Source organism: Oncorhynchus clarkii, chromosome 12 (genome assembly GCF_045791955.1).
Source record: "Oncorhynchus clarkii lewisi isolate Uvic-CL-2024 chromosome 12, UVic_Ocla_1.0, whole genome shotgun sequence".
Lineage (NCBI taxonomy): Eukaryota > Metazoa > Chordata > Actinopteri > Salmoniformes > Salmonidae > Oncorhynchus > Oncorhynchus clarkii.
In genome coordinates this window covers 65,271,276-65,289,963 of record NC_092158.1, presented here as the reverse complement: position 1 = coordinate 65,289,963, position 18,688 = coordinate 65,271,276, and the positions used below count along the sequence as shown (strand labels likewise).

Here is an 18,688-nt window from a genome sequence, read left to right as displayed (position 1 = left end):
TTCCAACCTAAAAACATTGGTTGATGTGGTAACCACCTAATTGTGGTTTATGTCATCTTCTTCTGTTGGTAAAACTGAATTTACATTTTACCGTTTCATCTGAATATCGATAGAAACTGGATTAGATTACTAGTTTAACCATATAATCACTTTCAGTGAGTTTCAGTACTATGAGTAGATTTTTTGATGACAGCTATGAATACATCCCCTCAGAAGTAAATGAGCCCTACAATACACAGAACATCAGGTAAAGGTGAAGGATGCTGTTCTGCTTTTATTGCGGCAAAAGAGAGATCATGAACTTGTGTCTACATACAAATTGTTGTTTTAGTTTTTAGTTTTTTTTTAACGTTTTGAGAGTTTGTGGCAATGGTTGTGTGCATGTGCAAGTGTGTGCATGACCTAGTGTACCAGAAAGGGTTTGTAAGGGCTTGCATGTAGATATATGTGTAAAAAGAGGTGTAAATTATGTGGAAGGTGCATAGGGGGCTGCGGTGAGGGTGTGAAATGGCCACTGCATCATGGCCTCATTTAGACCCTTTGTTCTCCATTTCCTTTAGCGTCTTGTTCAACTTCTGATTCACAATGTTTCTTTCTGTCCATTTCACTATGAAAGAACAAATAAAAGGAAGGAGAATGAAAAGGGAGTTTGGGTATAAGTGGATGTAGCAAGGATAGGTCGTCATATCATTGGTAGTAGTAATCAAATAAGTGGTGTTTATTTTTAGCTTATTAGCTTTTTATCTAGCTATTATCTAACTTATTATCAAAGCATTTTATGAATAATGTAGCACTATTTGTATTCATAGTACTACTAGGAGCGGTAGTAGTAGTGGTAGTAATAGTTGATATAGCAATAAGTGGCATTAGCAGCAGGTCACCCACCCATGTCATCAGTCCTGCGGCCGTACCAACACTGGGGGTCTGTAGGAGGGGCAGGCAAGGGGTGAACGATGTATGAGTCTTTTACCAGGGACTTCCACACCAGAGGAGCTCCTGGGAAGAATAGAATAGAAACATGGACAGGAAAAGAAAAGAACATGAGCATTAGACAGAGGAACCGTAATCCTTGACTGTATATGTCACAGATAATTCTGTCACAGATAATTCACTTTGGTATCATACTGAATCAGGGATGCCCAACAGTGACCTGGTGCAACACTGACCTGGAAAGATGTTGGTGCGCAGACAGTGTCCCAGGCTGTGGTAGGAGCAGTGGGGAGGGACGAAAGCTGACTCTGTGTCAGTATAGTGAGGCAGAAAGAGAGAAGGAACCTCAGGGCATGCTAAAACTCTCACCTTCAACACACAAACACATGCAGACACACACAGTTGCAAAAACATAGTTGAGAGCTCTGTAGTGTACATAGGTTGTTGTGGAATACCAAGTTTTGGTATTTAAACTGAATTATTCCATCCCTCTCCTACGCTACTGACCTGCGGCATGTCTCCAACTGTTGTCTCCGGCTGGCCGGTGGAGGTCATTGCCTTGACTAACAAACAAGAGGCGAAGAGGATTCTAGGTAATGTAAGCAGAGAACTGAACTAAAGAATGCACTGCCTGACCACAAATGTTCTTGTTGTTGGTACAGTCCTGTAGGTTTCCCATGTCAACATTCACTGTCCAGTTTTCCATCAAAAGATGCAGCATTATAAGATCCTTTATAATAAATCTGATGCACAAACATTTGGGAAACCATGAGTCATAAATCAACATCTGCTAATAGAGATTAAAATTGTACTTTTCTCGATTTATAGTAACTGTTTGACAGAGTATTGGCTTTCAAAAGGACTCTTTGCCACTGAAAAGGTTCATTTAAACCCAACAGAAAATTATATTGTGCTGCCCTCCCGCGGATAAAATTACTTCTGCACAGTTGACAGGTGCGTCTACTTTCAAAATCGATAATTTATACAATACAGTAACGCTGAAGGACTAGGCTTTATGTTACAGTGTGTCCGCATTAGCGTTCAAATGAAATAGTATTAATAAAATCTTAGCCTAAACCAAAGCTCAAACTGAACCAAACCGGAAAAATGTGACAACCTTATTTTCCTGACATGAATACATTGTAGCTTGGACAGGTGGGCTACGAGAACAATCGTTGGCGCGTTTAATTATCACGTGCCAGGTGCATGGAATAGAATTCCCGAAAGTGAAAATTATATTTTACATTATTTTATTAAAGTTAGCCTAAATATACTTACATCTGTGCTACGATTCAGCGCCTCAGTCACTGTGTATTTTTGCGATCCTGCAGCTAACCTTACCTCAATAAATTAAGAGTTTTCTGAACACCACTCATCGTCCAATCAGCGTGAAGAGTAACACGTTATCTGGATAATGATGTCACAATTATACTAAAAGACGCGTAAAACGCTCTGATACAGTAGAGCGCATTACCTGCAATTTGAACTCCATATTCAGAGCTAAAGGTCATTCAGTTATTCAATATAACACCACCACAGGGAAATAAAGTTTATACCTTAATCCCTCATAACAGTTCAAATAAAGTATACCTACTAAATACTAATATTCTGTACATTTACCACACACAGACAATAAAAAATTCAACTATCAAAGAAAAAAGGACAAAGGACAAACAGTTTTGTATTTCCCATTCAATTAACTTTATTTCACAATTCTTACATTTAAAATGTGTTCATTACTTTTTAATACCACACACAAATATAACTTGCTAAAACAATAGAAAAAAACATAAGATCCATATGGACCTACATATTTATATTATGTACATACACTCAAGTCTTTGGAGGTAAACCTCTTCAGCTCTCTATGCAGCACACTCTCAGCTCTGACATCCATCTTATCAAAGAGACACCCCAATAAAAATCTACAATTAAATTCAATGTGATCAGACATTTCAAAAAATAAGGCTCACTTATGTTTGGGTGATTTTCTGTCTGCATTTTGGGGGGTAATTTATTTAAGTACAGATTGTTTCAAAATGATGCATCAGACACTACAATTCGAAATGATTTGTTATTAAATAAGTGATATTTGATAAGACTAAATATCAGGAAAAGTAGCTTCCTGATTTACAGATCACAAATGCAAATGGCGTTTTAGGCATGTGATTTAAGCATGCTTTAGAAGTGAACTAGGCAAAAATAAATTTGGACAAAAATAATAATTTTTTGTTTTGTTTTAAAATGGCTCTCATGTAGACTACATTACATTTTTCTCATGTGAAGAACATATCAAATTGTAGATTGATCATTGGATTGGTCCTCTAAGTGCTGCTTGCTGTTCAGTACCCAGGTGTTGTATCAGGCTTCTCAGGCTGAGCTTTATGTGGGGGCAAACTTCTTGGCCTGCGCCCTCACCCTCTTCTCATAGTCCATTCTGTTCTGACTAAAAGAGGAAACAAAGGGGGATTAGTCCATTATAAAATTGAGTATCACTCAACAAGGCTATACTTTTCAGTTTAACTAAGTGGGATTGTGTATGTTTGCAAGTGTCTTATAAAGCACACTAAGAGCCCCTTTGCCTGAATCAATTATACAGTACAACGTTCAAAAAGAGAAAAGTATCTCAACCGAAACTCACCAGTAAATTGTGTAGGCTTCTGCTTGTGCTGGGTCTTGGATGTTGGGTTCATTGAGTAGCTCTTGGATACCCAACAGGATCTGTGAATACAAAACAGATGAAGTCAGCTTTTAGAATGGATTGAAATACAAAACAATGTAGATGAGAAGACAATCACTCGACCAGGGAATACCATGCATTGATCCATGTAAAATATACAGTAATTTGATGCCTGTTGAGCCAATGTCGTACATTCCTCCAAACCGGTGAAATCACTGAAGCCTCTCCCATTCTTTATGTCTTTATGTGTGTGTGTGTGTGTGTGTGTGTGTGTATGTGTGTATGTGCCTGTTTGATGGTGATGGCTGGCCTCCAGTCCTTCTCCTCCTCCAGGATGGAAAGACACACCGTGCCAGATGGGTAGACATTGGGGTGGAAAATGGGCGGCTCAAACTTGCCTGAGAGGATATAGAATAGATGATTTCTATTAAAAAGGATTTCTGTTGACTTCCTTATCATCGATATCAAAAATGACTAGGGCCTCTGTCATTGCCAACAAAGGGTATATAACAAAGTATTGACAAAACTTTTGTTATTGACCAAATACTTATTTTCCACCATAATTTGCAAATAAATTCATAAAAAATCCTACAATGTGATTTTCTGGATTTTTTTTCTCATTTTGTCTGTCATAGTTGAAGTGTACCTATGATGAAAATTACAGGCCTCTCATCTTTTTAAGTGGGAGAACTTGCACAATTGGTGGCTGACTAAATACTTTTTTGCCCCACTGTATATACAGTATGAGAGTAGCAGCTCAAGCAGGCAGCGGCGAGGGGACCTGCGGTGTGAGTCTGAGTGACGAGGGGAACAGGAAGGGGAGAGAGAGTTTACCAGCGCGAGTCGACTTGGTTGCTAACTTATTGCTAGTTATTTATCACCTCATCTGATTACATAGTACCTGTCTTGACTGCATCAAAATTAGAGAAACAAGTTAAGTAAGCTAGCTAATGTTAGCTTGGCTAATTGAGACTACATAAGCTCGGGGATTTGTGCAACCTTTCTACTAGGCCAATGCTCTAACCACTAACTTTTCAGGTAAATTATTGCAGCACAAGACATACCAGCCTACCTGTTGGCTCTTGGTGTTGTAGCCGGTACTTCTCATTTAACCTTTAGTTCTGTCATTTTAATTCCATCTCCCACTGATTAGCCTAGATATCTCCTAATAACTTGCCACACGGAGGCTCTAGATCTATTGGTCAACAACAACAAGCTACACGCGTCACTCTCCTGAAAGCAAGAGCAGCATGATACAACACCCCCCTTCCCCCGCGCAGGGAGCACGATGTAGACCATCTGAATTCACAAAGAATTTTATGCATTTTTCTTATAACAGAAGACCCCCCAATCCCCATTTGTCACTTCCCTGCTGCACTTCCCTATGTAATAATCTTATCAACCAACAAATGGAAATATATCAGACAGTGACATCAACACCTTCCTATTGAGGTAATCATGTGCAGGATTACTCACATTTTGGCGGCGAGGAAGGATAGTCATCTTTGAACAGCATTCTGAGTTTGTATTGGCCTCCCTCCCACAGTGTCTAGAGAATTGAAGAATATAGTCATTACATCCATTAATTGTATGTGTGTAGGGAGTGCCTACACACTATAAAAAACACCTTTAACTGAGAACACATCAGTTTACATTTGTGTTGGCCATTTTTTGATGTACGATAAGAAAGACTATGATATCTGTTTACTCATTCTGACAGACTGCTAGTGATTGTTGGATCTTGTTAGAATAAAAACTACAGAATGTGAAAGTTGACAAACCCCCTTCTTCCCTGGAATGGCGCATTCCCAGTTCATAAGGTTCATAGTGCCATCAGGATTTTTGGTAGGCACAGCAACAAAACCCTGAGGGAGAGAGGGAGGAAATACATTTTGAGGAACAAGCTTGCCTTCTGCAAATCATCATAACAAGTTTATTTTCATTGTTTGTATGGTAGCTCCTCACAAATGGGTGGTCTTTCCTCCATGCTTTGCGCTCCTGTGACAGTCTACTAAGAGCGATACCAGACATTTCTACTCATTAACACAGTCCTGTGGGGAGACATAAAAACACTCAATTAACTTGGCTAGATAGCTACACATCCTTGTTCTCTAGTGGTTTTGCTAACTAACATTTTTATTGGAAATGTCCAGATATACTATAGTTGGGTTAAGGGTTGGGGAGTAATTGATAACATGTAATCAGTTACATGTAAAACTATTACAAAAAACCTCACTGGTTACAATCAGTTACAATACAAGCAAAAAATATAGTAATCGGATTACAGATACATTTGAAAAACTAGATGAAAAAATATATTATAACTCCTTGGTTTTCTCAATGACATTCAATTCAGTTTTAGTTTGTTCCACCTGAAGGTGTCTGACCACAAGTCAGAGACCACTATGACACACCAAATGTGTTTGATGGATTATTTTTGTCTTCTTCTAATGTCTCTTAAGGCGAACGTAATCCAAAAGAAACTGAAAGTAATCAGATTACATTACTGAGTCTGGGTAATCCAAACATTACTTTACTGATCACAATTTTGGACAGGAAACTAGTAACACACAGATTACATTTAGAATGCGCCCAGCAGGTAGCCTTGTGGTTAAGAGCCTTGGAACAGTAACCGAAAGGTTGCTGGTTCAAATACCTGAGCAGACTAGGTGAAAAAAACTGTCAATGTGCCCTTAACACCAATTGCTTGTGTAGATCGCTCTGGATAAGAGCATCTGAAAATGGCTAAACTGTAAGTGTAAAATGTTGACTTGCCATTACTCATGAAAACTCATGATTCTTATGACATGAAGTTAACTTGAAAGCTAATCTTCACTAGCTATACAAAATTTCCCTTATTAATTTAAGATAGAAATGAAGTGGATGCTGCACCACAAACCCCAGAGGTGCCTTATTGCTATTATAAACTGGTTACAAACTTAATTGGACCACTAAATAGTAATTTGTCATACCTATGTTACCGTCTGATATATCACGTCTTTCAGCCAATCAACATTCAGGGCTCGAACCACCCACTTTATAACTAAATGGCTACAACGTTGAATACTCGTTTCTGATTGGCTTGAAGGGTATTCTAGAGCGTGTAATATTTCCCTAAATTGCATGGTAGAATTAAACGGCTATTTCAATCTTACATGTTCTATTTTAGAGCTGCATTTGAAAGCAAAAGTCGAATTGAAAACATTATTGTCATTGTTGAATTCGATTTCCATATTAGCAAGCTAAATCAAAATCAAATCAAATCAAATTTTATTTGTCACATACACATGGTTAGCAGATGTTAATGCGAGTGTAGCGAAATGCTTGTGCTTCTAGTTCCGACAATGCAGTAATAACAAGTAATCTAACTAACAATTCCAAAACTACTGTCTTGTACACAGTGTAAGGGGATAAAGAATATGTACATAAGGATATATGAATGAGTGATGGTACAGAGCAGCATAGGCAAGATACAGTAGATAGTATCGGGTACAGTATGTACAAATGAGATGAGTATGTAAACAAAGTGGCATAGTATAGTATAAAGTGGCTAGTGATACATGTATTACATAAGGATACCGTCGATGATATAGAGTACAGTATATACGTATGCGTATGAGATGAATAATGTAGGGTAAGTAACATTTATATAAGGTAGCATTGTTTAAAGTGGCTAGTGATATATTTACATCATTTCCCATCAATTCCCATTATTAAAGTGGCTGGAGTTGAGTCAGTGTCAGTGTGTTGGCAGCAGCCACTCAGTGTTAGTGGTGGCTGTTTAACAGTCTGATGGCCTTGAGATAGAAGCTGTTTTTCAGTCTCTCGGTCCCAGCTTTGATGCACCTGTACTGACCTCGCCTTCTGGATGATAGCGGGGTGAACAGGCAGTGGCTCGGGTGGTTGATGTCCTTGATGATCTTTAGGACTAATGGTTAGGTTAGCTAAACTAGCAAATATGTTTGTTTGGTTACAAAGGTAACTACTGTAGCTATGAAGTAAACTTGCTAACTACTTCAGTGGTGTTGAACACATTTCTACCTGCGAATGTGTCCATTTATAGCCATGGTATAAAAGGGATAAATCAACTAGGAGCTCTATGCGTTCTCTGGAAAATAATGCAACTCCGTGGAAGGTTACTTCCACTTCGCGCAACACACATTCCCACTTTGACTCTGTACCGGTACCCTCTGTATGTAGCCTCGCTGTTATTTTACTGCTGCATTTTAATTATGTTACTTTTATTTTCTATGTTTTACTTAACTTCTTAAAGTATTGTTGGTTAATGGCGTGTAACTAAGCATTTCACTGTAAGGTCTACCTACACCTGTTGTATTCGGCGCATGTGACAAATACAATTTGATTTGTTCATTATTTTCCATAGGACGCATAGCCCCTAGTTGATTATCCCTTACATATGGCTCTGGTTATTGATATTGTCAGTAGCTAGCTACCCTGCTAGCAGTCTAATTAGCAACAAATCATCAAACTAGCCAACCAACTTACATCCACCCACCTGTAACCCTAGTTTGCTAATAAAATGAAGTTCGTTTACAGGTAAATTGTTAGTTACTTACCTTACAATTCAAGTGATACTGTCTAGATGGCGTTCGCTTGTTGGTGCTTGCTAACGTTAGCTAGCTAAATTAGCTAGGGGGTGGCTAAAAACAATGAGCTGCGTCGCCTATTTTTTTTTACTATCAAAACTAGCTAAAGCTGCTTACTAATGACAATACTTTCGTGCTAATAATTTGACCAAGTTATTTCCCCTGACATAAATCGATAGATTGAGAGATTTCCTTACCTGTTACCGCATATGCGAATACCTGAACGATAGCATTCAGCTAGTTAGCTCGCTAAAGATAAGAGGACCTCAATTTGTTTATCTCGACATAACCCACAGGCACTTCGCAGGGCACCTTTGATGGACTTTCTTTTCGGCCATCTTTGGTGTGGCTTCATCTGGTGTTGTACAATTCTTTTTTGTTATATTATATATCGAAGCTTTTTATCAGTGGTCACCAACCTTTTGAAAGCCGCGATCTACAACTCAAAAAAAAAAAAAAAAAACATTATTTAAACGTTTGCCAATGCAACATTAACCAGTTAATTACAGTTATTTAGCAATGAGGTTTGTGCAGTAGGCTATATGCCAAATTCATTGTCCCTGCATATTGGCTATGCTTGAATTGCCCTGCCAATGTTGTTCTTTTCAGAACATTTAAGTGAGCATAACAATTGGCTTTTTTTCCCTTCTGGATATATATTATGGTCAGTCTGAGGAGAAGGAGGAAGCAACGGTGAGGCTGCTTCACACCCGATTCAACATCCCTCCGCCTTCCTTCCCTTCGTTGATCATGCAATATGGCACCTACAGAGATGGTCGCCTCGCTTCGAGTCCTTAGGAAACCATGCAATATATATATATTTTTTTATGTATTATTTCTTACATAGTTATTCCAGAAAATATGAAGTGTTATTACATGTGGCCAGGAAGAACTATCGGATATAAGAGTGGCATCAACTTACCAACAATACGACTAGGAATACGACTTGCCCGAAGCGGATCCTTTGTTCGGACCACCACCCAGGACATTTGATCAAATCCCAGAGGCTGATCCAAAACAACGTTGCCAGAAGAAGTGGAAGACAGAGCGGCCTCCTGGTCAGACTTCGAAGACGTGCACACCACCCACCGCTTCCGAGTATATTACTCACCAATGTCCAGTCTCTAGACAAAAAGGTGAAAGAAATTAAGGAAAGCGTTGCCCTCCAGAGAGACATCAGAGATTGTAACAATCTCTGTTTCACAGAAACATGGCTCTCTCGGGATATGTTGTTGGAGTCGGTACAGCCACCGGGTTTCTTCATGTGTTACGCCGACAGAAATAAACATCTCTCTGGGAAGAAGGGCAGGGATGTTTGCTTCATGATTAGCGACTCATGGTGTAATCATAACAACATACGGGAACTCAAGTCCTTCTGTTCACTTGACATAGAATTCCTTACAATCAAATGCCGACCATATTATCTCCAAAGAGAATTCTCGTTTGTTATTTTCACAACTGTGTATATCCCCCTTCATGCAGATACCACGATGGCCCTCAAGGAACTTCATTCGACTCTATGTAAACTGGAAACCATATATCCTGAGGCTGCATTTATTGTAGCTGGGGATGTTAACAAAGCAAATTTGAGAGCAAGGCTACCAAAATTCTATCAGCATATTGATTGCAGCACTCGATCGGGCAATACACTGGACCACTGCTACTCTAACTTCCGCGATGTATACAAGGCCCTCTCCCGCCCTCCCTTCGGCAAATCTGACTACAACTACATTTTGCTCCTACCGTCCTATAGGCAGAAACTCAAACAGGATGTACCCGTGACAAGAACCATTCAACGCTGGTCTGACCAATCGGAATCCACGCTTCAAGATTGTTTTGATCACGCAGACTGGGAAATGTTCCAGGCAGCCTCAGAAAATCACATCGATTTATACACTGACTCGGTGAGTGAGTTTATAAGGAAGTGCATTGGAGATGTTGTACCCACTGTGACTATTAAAACCTACCCTAATCAGAATCCGTGGATAGATGGCGGCATTCACACAAAACTGAAAACACGAAACAACACATTTAACCATGGAAAGATAACTGGGAATATGGCCAAATAAAAACAGTATAGTTATTCCCTCTACAAGGCAATTAAACAAGAGAAATGTCGGTATAGGGACAAAGTGGAATCGCAATTCAACGGCTCAGACACGAGACGTATGTGGCAGGGTCTACAGGCAATTACGGACTACAAAAAGAAAACCAGCCACGTCACGGACATCGGTGTCTTGCATCCAGACAAACTAAACATCTTCTTTGACCGCTTTGAGGATAATACATTGCCACAGACGCGGCCCGCTACCAAGGACTGCGGGCCCCACCTCTCCTTCTCCGTGGCCAACGTGAGTAAGACATTTAAACGTGTTAACCCTCACAAGACTGTTGGCCCAGACGACATCCATAGCCATGTCCTCAGAGCATGCGCAGACCAGCTGGCTGGTGTGTTTGCGGACATATTCAATCACTCCCTATCCCAGTCTGCTATCCCCACATGATTCAAATCAAATCAAATCAAATCAAATTTTATTTGTCACATACACATGGTTAGCAGATGTTAATGCGAGTGTAGCGAAATGCTTGTGCTTCTAGTTCCGACAATGCAGTAATAACCAACAAGTAATCTAACTAACAATTCCAAAACTACTGTCTTGTACACAGTGTGAGGGGATAAAGAATATGTACATAAGGATATATGAATGAGTGATGGTACAGAGCAGCATAGGCAGATACAGTAGATTGTATCGAGTACAGTATATACATATGAGATGAGTATGTAAACAAAGTGGCATAGTTAAAGTGGCTAGTGATACATGTATTACATAAGGATACAGTCGATGATATAGAGTACAGTATATACGTATGCATATGAGATGAATAATGTAGGGTAAGTAACATTATATAAGGTAGCATTGTTTAAAGTGGCTAGTGATATATTTACATCATTTCCCATCAATTCCCATTATTAAAGTGGCTGGAGTTGAGTCAGTGTCAGTGTGTTGGCAGCAGCCACTCAATGTTAGTGGTGGCTGTTTAACAGTCTGATAGCCTTGAGATAGAAGCTGTTTTTCAGTCTCTCGGTCCCAGCTTTGATGCACCTGTACTGACCTCGCCTTCTGGATGATAGCGGGGTGAACAGGCAGTGGCTCGGGTGGTTGATGTCCTTGATGAACTTTATGGCCTTCCTGTGACATCGGGTGGTGTAGGTGTCCTGGAGGGCAGGTAGTTTGCCCCCGGTGATGCGTTGTGCAGACCTCACTACCCTCTGGAGAGCCTTACGGTTGAGGGCGGAGCAGTTGCCGTACCAGGCGGTGATACAGCCCGCCAGGATGCTCTCGATTGTGCATCTGTAGAAGTTTGTGAGTGCTTTTGGTGACAAGCCGAATTTCTTCAGCCTCCTGAGGTTGAAGAGGCGCTGCTGCGCCTTCTTCACAATGCTGTCTGTGTGAGTGGACCAATTCAGTTTGTCTGTGATGTGTATGCCGAGGAACTTAAAACTTGCTACCCTCTCCACTACTGTTCCATCGATGTGGATAGGGGGGTGTTCCCTCTGCTGTTTCCTGAAGTCCACAATCATCTCCTTAGTTTTGTTGACGTTGAGTGTGAGGTTATTTTCCTGACACCACACTTCAAGATGGCCACCATTGTTCCTGTACCCAAAAAGGCAAATATAACTGATCTAAATGACTATCGCCCCGTAGCACTCACTTCTGTCATCATGAAGTGCTTTGAGAGACTAGTCAAGGATCATATCACCTCCACCTTACCTGCCACCCTAGACCCACTTCAGTTTTCATACCGCCCCAACAGTCCACAGATGATGCAATCTCCATCACACTGCACTATCCCATCTGGACAAGAGGAATACCTATGTAAGAATGGTGTTCATTGACTACAGCTCAACATTCAACACCATAGTACCGTTCAAGCACATCATTAAGCTTGAGATCCTGGGTCTCAAGGTGGTGAAGGTAGGAAAAAACATCTTCACCTTGCTAATCCTCAACACTGGGGCCCCACAAGGGTGCGTGCTCAGCCCCCTCCTGTACTCCCTGTTCACCCATGACTGCGTGGCCATGCACTCCTCCAACAAAATCATCAAGTTTGCTGACGAAACAACAGTAGTGGGCTTGAGGGCACTCGGAGTGTGGTGTCAGGAAAACAACCTCTCACTCAATGTCAACAAATAAAGAAGAAACATTCTGGCGCAACAGCGCCTTTTCAACCTCAGTAGGCTGAAGAAATTTGACCTGTCACCTAAAACCCTGAAACTTTTACAGATGCACAATCGAGAGCATCCTGTCTGCCTGTATCACCACCTGGTACGGTAACTGCACCGCCCTCAACCGCAAGGCACTCCAGAGATTGGTGCGGTCTGCACAAAGCATCACCGGCGGCAAACTACCTGCCCTCCAGGACACCTACAGCACCCGATGTCACAGGAAGACCAAAAAGATCATCAAGGACAACAACCACCCGAGCCCCTGCCTGTTCACCCCGCTACCATCCAGAAGGTGAGGTCAGTACAGGTTCATCAAAGCTGGGACAGAGAGACTGAAATATAGCTTATATCTCAAGATCATCAGACTGTTAAACAGCCCTGTTGGAACTAGAAGCACGAGCATTTCGCTACACTCACAATAACATCTGCTAACCATGTGTATGTGACCAATAAAATTTGATTTGATGAGAAACCTTGCCATGAGAGGATGGCTGCCAAGTACCATTCTGCTCTTCATCGTGGCATGCTGAAATAGCTGCTGCGTGTGGATGCATCCCTGCCAGCATTGACCAAAGACCTCAAGAACTGGATCACAGTTTTTATGCTGCAGTATTTTGGAGCAACCCCCTGCTCCACACACCACTGGCAGAACATGCGCCACCTTGTGCCATAAGTTGACGTGGTAGACGGGGCCCTGGCACTCTGTAAGATGTTAACAACAGAGGGCTCAAGATCTAAACCAGACCATTTTCGCTGTTTAGCGGCCAGACCCACAGCTGCAGGCAGGAGGGATTTGGATGACACAATGTGCCCTCCACCTGTGACAGTAGGTCCGGCCTCCGAGGTAGTTCCCATGATGTCCCCGCTAAGAGTGACAGTATGGTGCTTAACCAGTGGCATCTCGGCCATCTCAGGGAAAGTAGAAGGGCCTGGTGGCCCGCTTCCCTGATTCTGTCCAGAGTCGCTGGAATCAGCAGAATCAGGGGGGAAGGCGTATAGCCTCTTCCTCAGCCACTCGTGGGCCAGGGCATCTAGGCCAAGTGGCTCGGGGGGGTTGGATATTGAGAACCAGAGGGGGCACTGTGTGTTCCTCTCTTAGGCAAAGAGATGCACCTCCACTTACCTAAAGAATCCTCACATGCGACTCATATTCAGGGATGTAGTCGCTTCTCCCCTTCCGGATGGCCTTCTCTGGACAGCATGTCCACCACAGTGTTCAGGATCCCTGGGAGGTGTACAGCTTTTAGTGACACCAGATTATTGTGTGACCACAGCAGAATTGTATGTGCCATCTTGAGGAGGTGGATGGAACCCAGACCCCCTTGGTGGTTTATGTATGCTACCACTGTGGTGCTGTCTGTCTGTACCAGTACATGTTTGTCCCACCTTTGTGGGAGAAATTTGAGTAGTGCTATCCGGACTGCTCAACTCCAGCATGTTGATGTGGAGTTTGGACCAGCTGGGGCTCCATGTCCCGCTGCCCGACCTCCCCCTCAATACTGCTCCCCAACCTGTCAAGGAGGGTTCTGTTTGAACCCAGGCGTATCCAGCCTGAAAGGAATTTCAGGGATCGCCATCTTGCCCGTGCTCTTGTGTCTTTGTTTCATGGCCAGAAACAAAGACTTTCTTCTGAAACTCTTCAGTCTATTCTTGTTCTAATAAATGAAGGTTATTCCATGCCAGAAATTGCCAAGAAACTGAAGATCTCGTACAACGCTGTGTACGACTCCCTTTTACAGAACAGCACAAACTGGCCCTAACCAGAATAGAAAGAGGAGAGAGAGGCCCCGGTGCACAACTGAGCAAGAGGGCAAGTAGAATAGTGTCTAGTTTGAGAAACGGAAGCTTCACAAATCCTCAACTGGCAGCTTCATTAAATAGTACCCGCAAAACACCAGTCTCAATGTCAACAGGGAAGAGGCGACTCTGGGATGCTGGCCTTGCTCAGTCCTCTTGCTCAGTTTTGCACCGGGGCCTCCCACTCCTCTTTCTATTCTGGTGAGAGCCAGTCTGCGCTGCTCTGTGAAGGGAGTAGTACACAGCGTTGTACGAGATCTCCAGTGTCTTGGCAATTTCTCGCAAGGAATAGCCTTCATTTGTCAGAACAAGAATAGACTGACGAGAATCAGAAGAAAGTATTTGTTTCTGGCCATTTTGAGCCTGTAATCGAACCCACAAATGCTAATATTCAACTAGTCTAAAGAATGCCAATTTTATTGCTTCTTTCATTAGAACAACAGTTTTCAGCTGTGCTATCATAATTGCAAAAGGGCTTTCTAATGATCAATTAGCCTTTTAAAATTATAAACACAACATGCCATTTGCAACACACGAGTGATGGTTTCTGATAATGGGCCTCTGTACGCCTATGTAAACGTCCCTTTTCAGGACCCTGTCTTTCATAGATAATTCGTAATAATCCAAATAACATCACAGATCTTCATTGTAAAGGGTTTATACACTGTTTCCCATGCCTGTTCAATGAACCATAAACAATTAATGAACATGCACCTGTGGAACGGTCGTTAAGACACTAACAGCATACAGACGGAAGGCAATTAAGGTCACAGTAATGAAAACTTATGACACTAAAGAGACCTTTCTACTGACTGAAAAACACCAAAAGAAAGATGCCCAGGGTCCCTGCTCATCTGGGTGAACGTGCATTAGGCATGCTGCAAGGAGGCATGAGGACTGCAGATGTGGCTAGGGCAATAAATTGTAATGTCCTTACTGTGAGACGCCTAAGACAGCGCTACAGGAATACAGAACGGACAGCTGATCGTCCTCGCAGTGGCAGACTACGAGTAACAACACCTGCACAGGTTCGGTACATCCAAACATCACACCTGCTGGACAGGTACAGGATGGCAACAACCACTGCCCGAGTTACACCAGGAACGCACAATCCCTCCATCAGTGCTCAGACTGTCCGCAATAGGCTGAAAGAGGCTGGACTGAGGGCTTGTAGGCCTGTTGTAAGGCAGGTCCTCACCAGACATCACTGACAACAATGTCGCCTATGGGCACAAACCCACCATCGCTGGACCAGACAGGACTGGCAAAAAGTGCTCTTCACTGATGAGTTACGGTTTTGTCTCACCAGGGGTGATGGTCGGATTCGTGTTTATCGTCGAAGGAATGAGCGTTACACCGAGGCCTGTACTCTGGAGCGGGATCGATTTTGAGGGTCCTTCATGGTCTGGGGCAGTGTGTCACAGGATCATCGGACTGAGCTTGTTGTCATTGCAGGCAATCTCAACGCTGTGGGAAGACATCCTCCTCCCTCATGTGGTACCCTTCCTGCAGGCTCATCCTGACATGACCCTCAAGCATGACAATGCCACCAGCCATTCTGCTCGTTCTGTGCGTGTTTTCCTGCAAGACAGGAATGTCAGTGTTCTGCCATGGCAAGTGAAGAGCCCGTATCTCAAACCGATTGAGCACGTCTGGGACCTGTTGGATTGGAGGGTGAGGGCTAGGGCCATTCCCCCCAGAAATGTCCGGTAACTTGCAGGTTCTTTGGTGGAAGAGTGGGGTAACATGTCACAGCAAGAAATGGCAAATCCGGTGCGGTCCATGAGGAGGAGATGCACTGCAGTACTTAATGCAGCTAGTGGCCACACCAGATACTGACTGTTACTTTGGATTTTGACCCCTCCCCCTTTGTTCAGGGACACATTATTCAATTTCTGTTAGTCACGTCTGTGGAACTTGTTCAGTTTATGTCTCAGTTGTTGAATCTTATGTTCATACAAATATTTACACATGTTAAGTTTGCTGAAAATAAACGCAGTTGACAGTGAGAGGACGTTTCTTTTTAGAGTTTAAATATTCCATTAAAAATCAGCCGTGTCCAACTACAATAGTAATTTACAACATTAATGTCTACACTGTACTTCTGATCAATTTGATGTCATTTTAATGGACCAAAAAAATGTGCTTTTTAAAAAACAAGGACATTTCTAAGTGACCCCAAACTTTTGAACGGTAGTGTGTGTACCCTATATTTAATTTTTGATTCACTTAATTTTTAACAGTGCAGCAACTGTGTTTTGAATTAATTTGGCAGTTGTCTGTTTTTTCTTCTGATGTGAGGGTTTAGTGATGTCACATTCACATAAGGACACAAAGTGTTCAAAGATCCAGCCCAAACTGTGAGTACAATAAGAATTAGACAATTACACATGAATTCTCACATCAAATGCCTAATCAAAATAAGTTAAAGAATAGAAAAATGTGGTTTAACCTGAAACGCTGTTACCATAAAAAAAATATAGACCTACACATACTAGATTGATGACCATCTATGTAAAAAGTAGACATGTTGGACATTGAAGTCTTTACATTTATTCTTGTCTAACCAAAGTAAAAAATTTACCCTGAATAAGTAAAGGTTGTACAAAGGACTACTGTATATGGTAAAAATGGTTATACTTTGAAAAAAATACAATACAGATTACTTTGTACAGTTGAAGGCATATTTTTATTGTACAAATTAAACAAAGTGGCATCCTGCAATCAAACTGACAGAAACTTCTGTTAATACTAAAACCGAACTGCACTTAGAAAAACCCCTTGACATTTCATGAGCCTACATCTCATAACAAGGTCACACCAAGGCAACTACAACTACATGAAAATTACATTTTCCTTACATTTTCATGGTGCATTAAGAGCAAGTTTCATTATTTTAAAAGTCCCTTACAAAATGTCTGGTAGTGGCAACATCTACAAGACAATGTTGCCAGGCTGCAATCCCCTAAGTAGGAGCATACAACTCAACCATAGTCCAATTCTAATCCAAATACCTCAAACATTCCATCCTTCTAATCTTTATTAATAGATTAAAATAGCATAGTTTGTAACACCTTTATTGGACATCTTGAATATAAACATAGGCATACTGTATTCATGGACTCTTGAACGGTGACCTCTTTCGCAATAACACATTTATCCAACTCAGCAAACATCTTCAGTCAAAATCAGTAAAAACCTCCATATTTTGTGCAATCTGTAGCTTCCTTTGTGATTCATAGTGTCCCCTCCCTGCTTTTAATCAGCAACTCATTCAACAGTATTTTCCTTAATGCTCATCTCTACTCGTCTCTCCACATCACACTTGCTTCCCCTTGCCCTCAGAGATGACATGCTCCGGGGCAGCCCTTTTGAACCATTCAGACCATGACCCGTCATACACAGACACTGACCCTGAATGTCCCAGCAGGTGAGCAGCCAGAACCACGTGGCATGCAGTGACCCCTGACCCACAGGTTACCCAGAAAGGTTTCTCCAAGTCCACCCCTGCCTCTCGGAACATTTTTGCCAGCACTTCAAGCTCCAACTCCTTGCCTGAGGCATCCATGAACTTGGCAAAAGGCATGTTGATAGTACCAGGAATGTGGCCAGGCTCAATGTCTGTGTGTGAGAGGGAAAAAAATTATAAGGAGAGCAATAAAGAGAGGGGGATAGAGAAAGAGGGAAGGCGAGATTTTATTTAAAAAAATATTTGGGCAAAATATGATGTCCTAACATTTAAAAAAATCATATTAGCAAAAATGTATAATAACATCAAATGTAATCAATTCTAGGAGGCCAAAATAAATCTTTGCATATGCTCCCACTGACCATCTCTTGGTTCTGGTTCGGTTCCCCGGAACCTGCCGGCGGATCTTGCGTCAATCACTTGCACCTGTTTCGTCTCGATGTTTTTCAGCACATCTTCATACGACTTGACCCAAGAATGATTGGCGGTCGCCTTGAAGTCCGCACGTCCTGGCTTGGTGTATTCTGCAGTGACCGAATGCCCTTCGGCCAGCCAATTCTTCATTCCCCCGTCCAGGACCGATACAGAATTGTGCCCAAATAATCGGAACATCCACCACACTCGGGGTGCGCTGTATGACCCAAAATCGCTGGTATCGTACACTACTACATGTGTATCGTTTCCTATACCTAAACCACCCACATACTCTGCAAAGTAGTTTGCAGTTGGGAGCATATGGTCCATCGAGGAAGTTTTGTCAGAGCATTTGTCAATATCAAAGAACGAAGTTCCAGGTATGTGCTGTTGGTTAAATTCCGCATTTGCATCGCGTTTTAATTTCGCTAGATACCAGGACGTATCCAGAATTCGAAGATTCGGTCCAATAAGGTTGCTTTTTATCGCATCTGCAAGCCATTTGGCTGAAACAAGCGCCCGGGTTTGCGCCGCCATGATTATCCTTATCTTGGACTCTGAAT

The 18,688-nt window shown here is 42.0% G+C and overlaps 3 protein-coding genes across 4 annotated transcripts; all 3 read right to left on the bottom strand.

Annotated features, from left to right (window-relative positions):
* Window positions 1–363: 363 nt before the first annotated feature.
* LOC139422139 (ciliary microtubule inner protein 4) lies at window positions 364–2,282 on the bottom strand. Of its 2 annotated transcripts, none has more exons than XM_071173292.1 (5): window positions 2,209–2,282; window positions 1,438–1,493; window positions 1,167–1,299; window positions 886–996; window positions 364–607 (listed from the first exon to the last, which is right to left on the bottom strand). In XM_071173292.1, the coding sequence occupies exons 2-5, from the start codon at window positions 1,483–1,485 to the stop codon at window positions 528–530; spliced, it is 372 nt and encodes a 123-aa protein (XP_071029393.1). In that variant the 5' UTR covers window positions 1,486–1,493; window positions 2,209–2,282; the 3' UTR covers window positions 364–527. The 2 variants fall into 2 exon arrangements, with proteins under 2 accessions (XP_071029393.1, XP_071029392.1); XM_071173291.1 differs by lacking the exon at window positions 2,209–2,282 and adding an exon at window positions 2,048–2,100.
* A 325-nt stretch (window positions 2,283–2,607) lies between these two features.
* Window positions 2,608–8,527, bottom strand: LOC139421058 (SUMO-conjugating enzyme UBC9-like). The gene is made up of 7 exons (XM_071171556.1): window positions 8,415–8,527; window positions 5,576–5,661; window positions 5,392–5,475; window positions 5,087–5,159; window positions 3,899–4,008; window positions 3,572–3,651; window positions 2,608–3,376 (listed from the first exon to the last, which is right to left on the bottom strand). Exons 2-7 carry the CDS (start codon window positions 5,639–5,641, stop codon window positions 3,313–3,315), a joined length of 477 nt encoding a protein of 158 aa, XP_071027657.1. The 5' UTR covers window positions 5,642–5,661; window positions 8,415–8,527; the 3' UTR covers window positions 2,608–3,312.
* Window positions 8,528–16,908: 8,381 nt separating this feature from the next.
* Window positions 16,909–18,688, bottom strand: LOC139421057 (3-mercaptopyruvate sulfurtransferase-like). The gene is made up of 2 exons (XM_071171555.1): window positions 18,074–18,688; window positions 16,909–17,863 (listed from the first exon to the last, which is right to left on the bottom strand). Exons 1-2 carry the CDS (start codon window positions 18,660–18,662, stop codon window positions 17,562–17,564), a joined length of 891 nt encoding a protein of 296 aa, XP_071027656.1. The 5' UTR covers window positions 18,663–18,688; the 3' UTR covers window positions 16,909–17,561.

Coding starts and splice junctions, on each gene's coding strand:
- LOC139422139 (XM_071173292.1), bottom strand. CDS start 1,485: ATGACCTCCACCGGCCAGCCGGAGACAACAGTTGGAGACATGCCGCAG. Junction 1,300..1,437: donor CAGTTGGAGACATGCCGCAG/GTCAGTAGCGTA, acceptor TGTGTGTTGAAG/GTGAGAGTTTTAGCATGCCC. Junction 608..885: donor CCGCAGGACTGATGACATGG/GTGGGTGACCTG, acceptor GTTCTTTCATAG/TGAAATGGACAGAAAGAAAC.
- LOC139421058 (XM_071171556.1), bottom strand. CDS start 5,641: ATGTCTGGTATCGCTCTTAGTAGACTGTCACAGGAGCGCAAAGCATGG. Junction 5,476..5,575: donor GGAGGAAAGACCACCCATTT/GTGAGGAGCTAC, acceptor TCTCTCCCTCAG/GGTTTTGTTGCTGTGCCTAC. Junction 3,652..3,898: donor CAGCCATCACCATCAAACAG/GCACATACACAC, acceptor TTGTATTCACAG/ATCCTGTTGGGTATCCAAGA.
- LOC139421057 (XM_071171555.1), bottom strand. CDS start 18,662: ATGGCGGCGCAAACCCGGGCGCTTGTTTCAGCCAAATGGCTTGCAGAT. Junction 17,864..18,073: donor CGAACCAGAACCAAGAGATG/GTCAGTGGGAGC, acceptor TCTCACACACAG/ACATTGAGCCTGGCCACATT.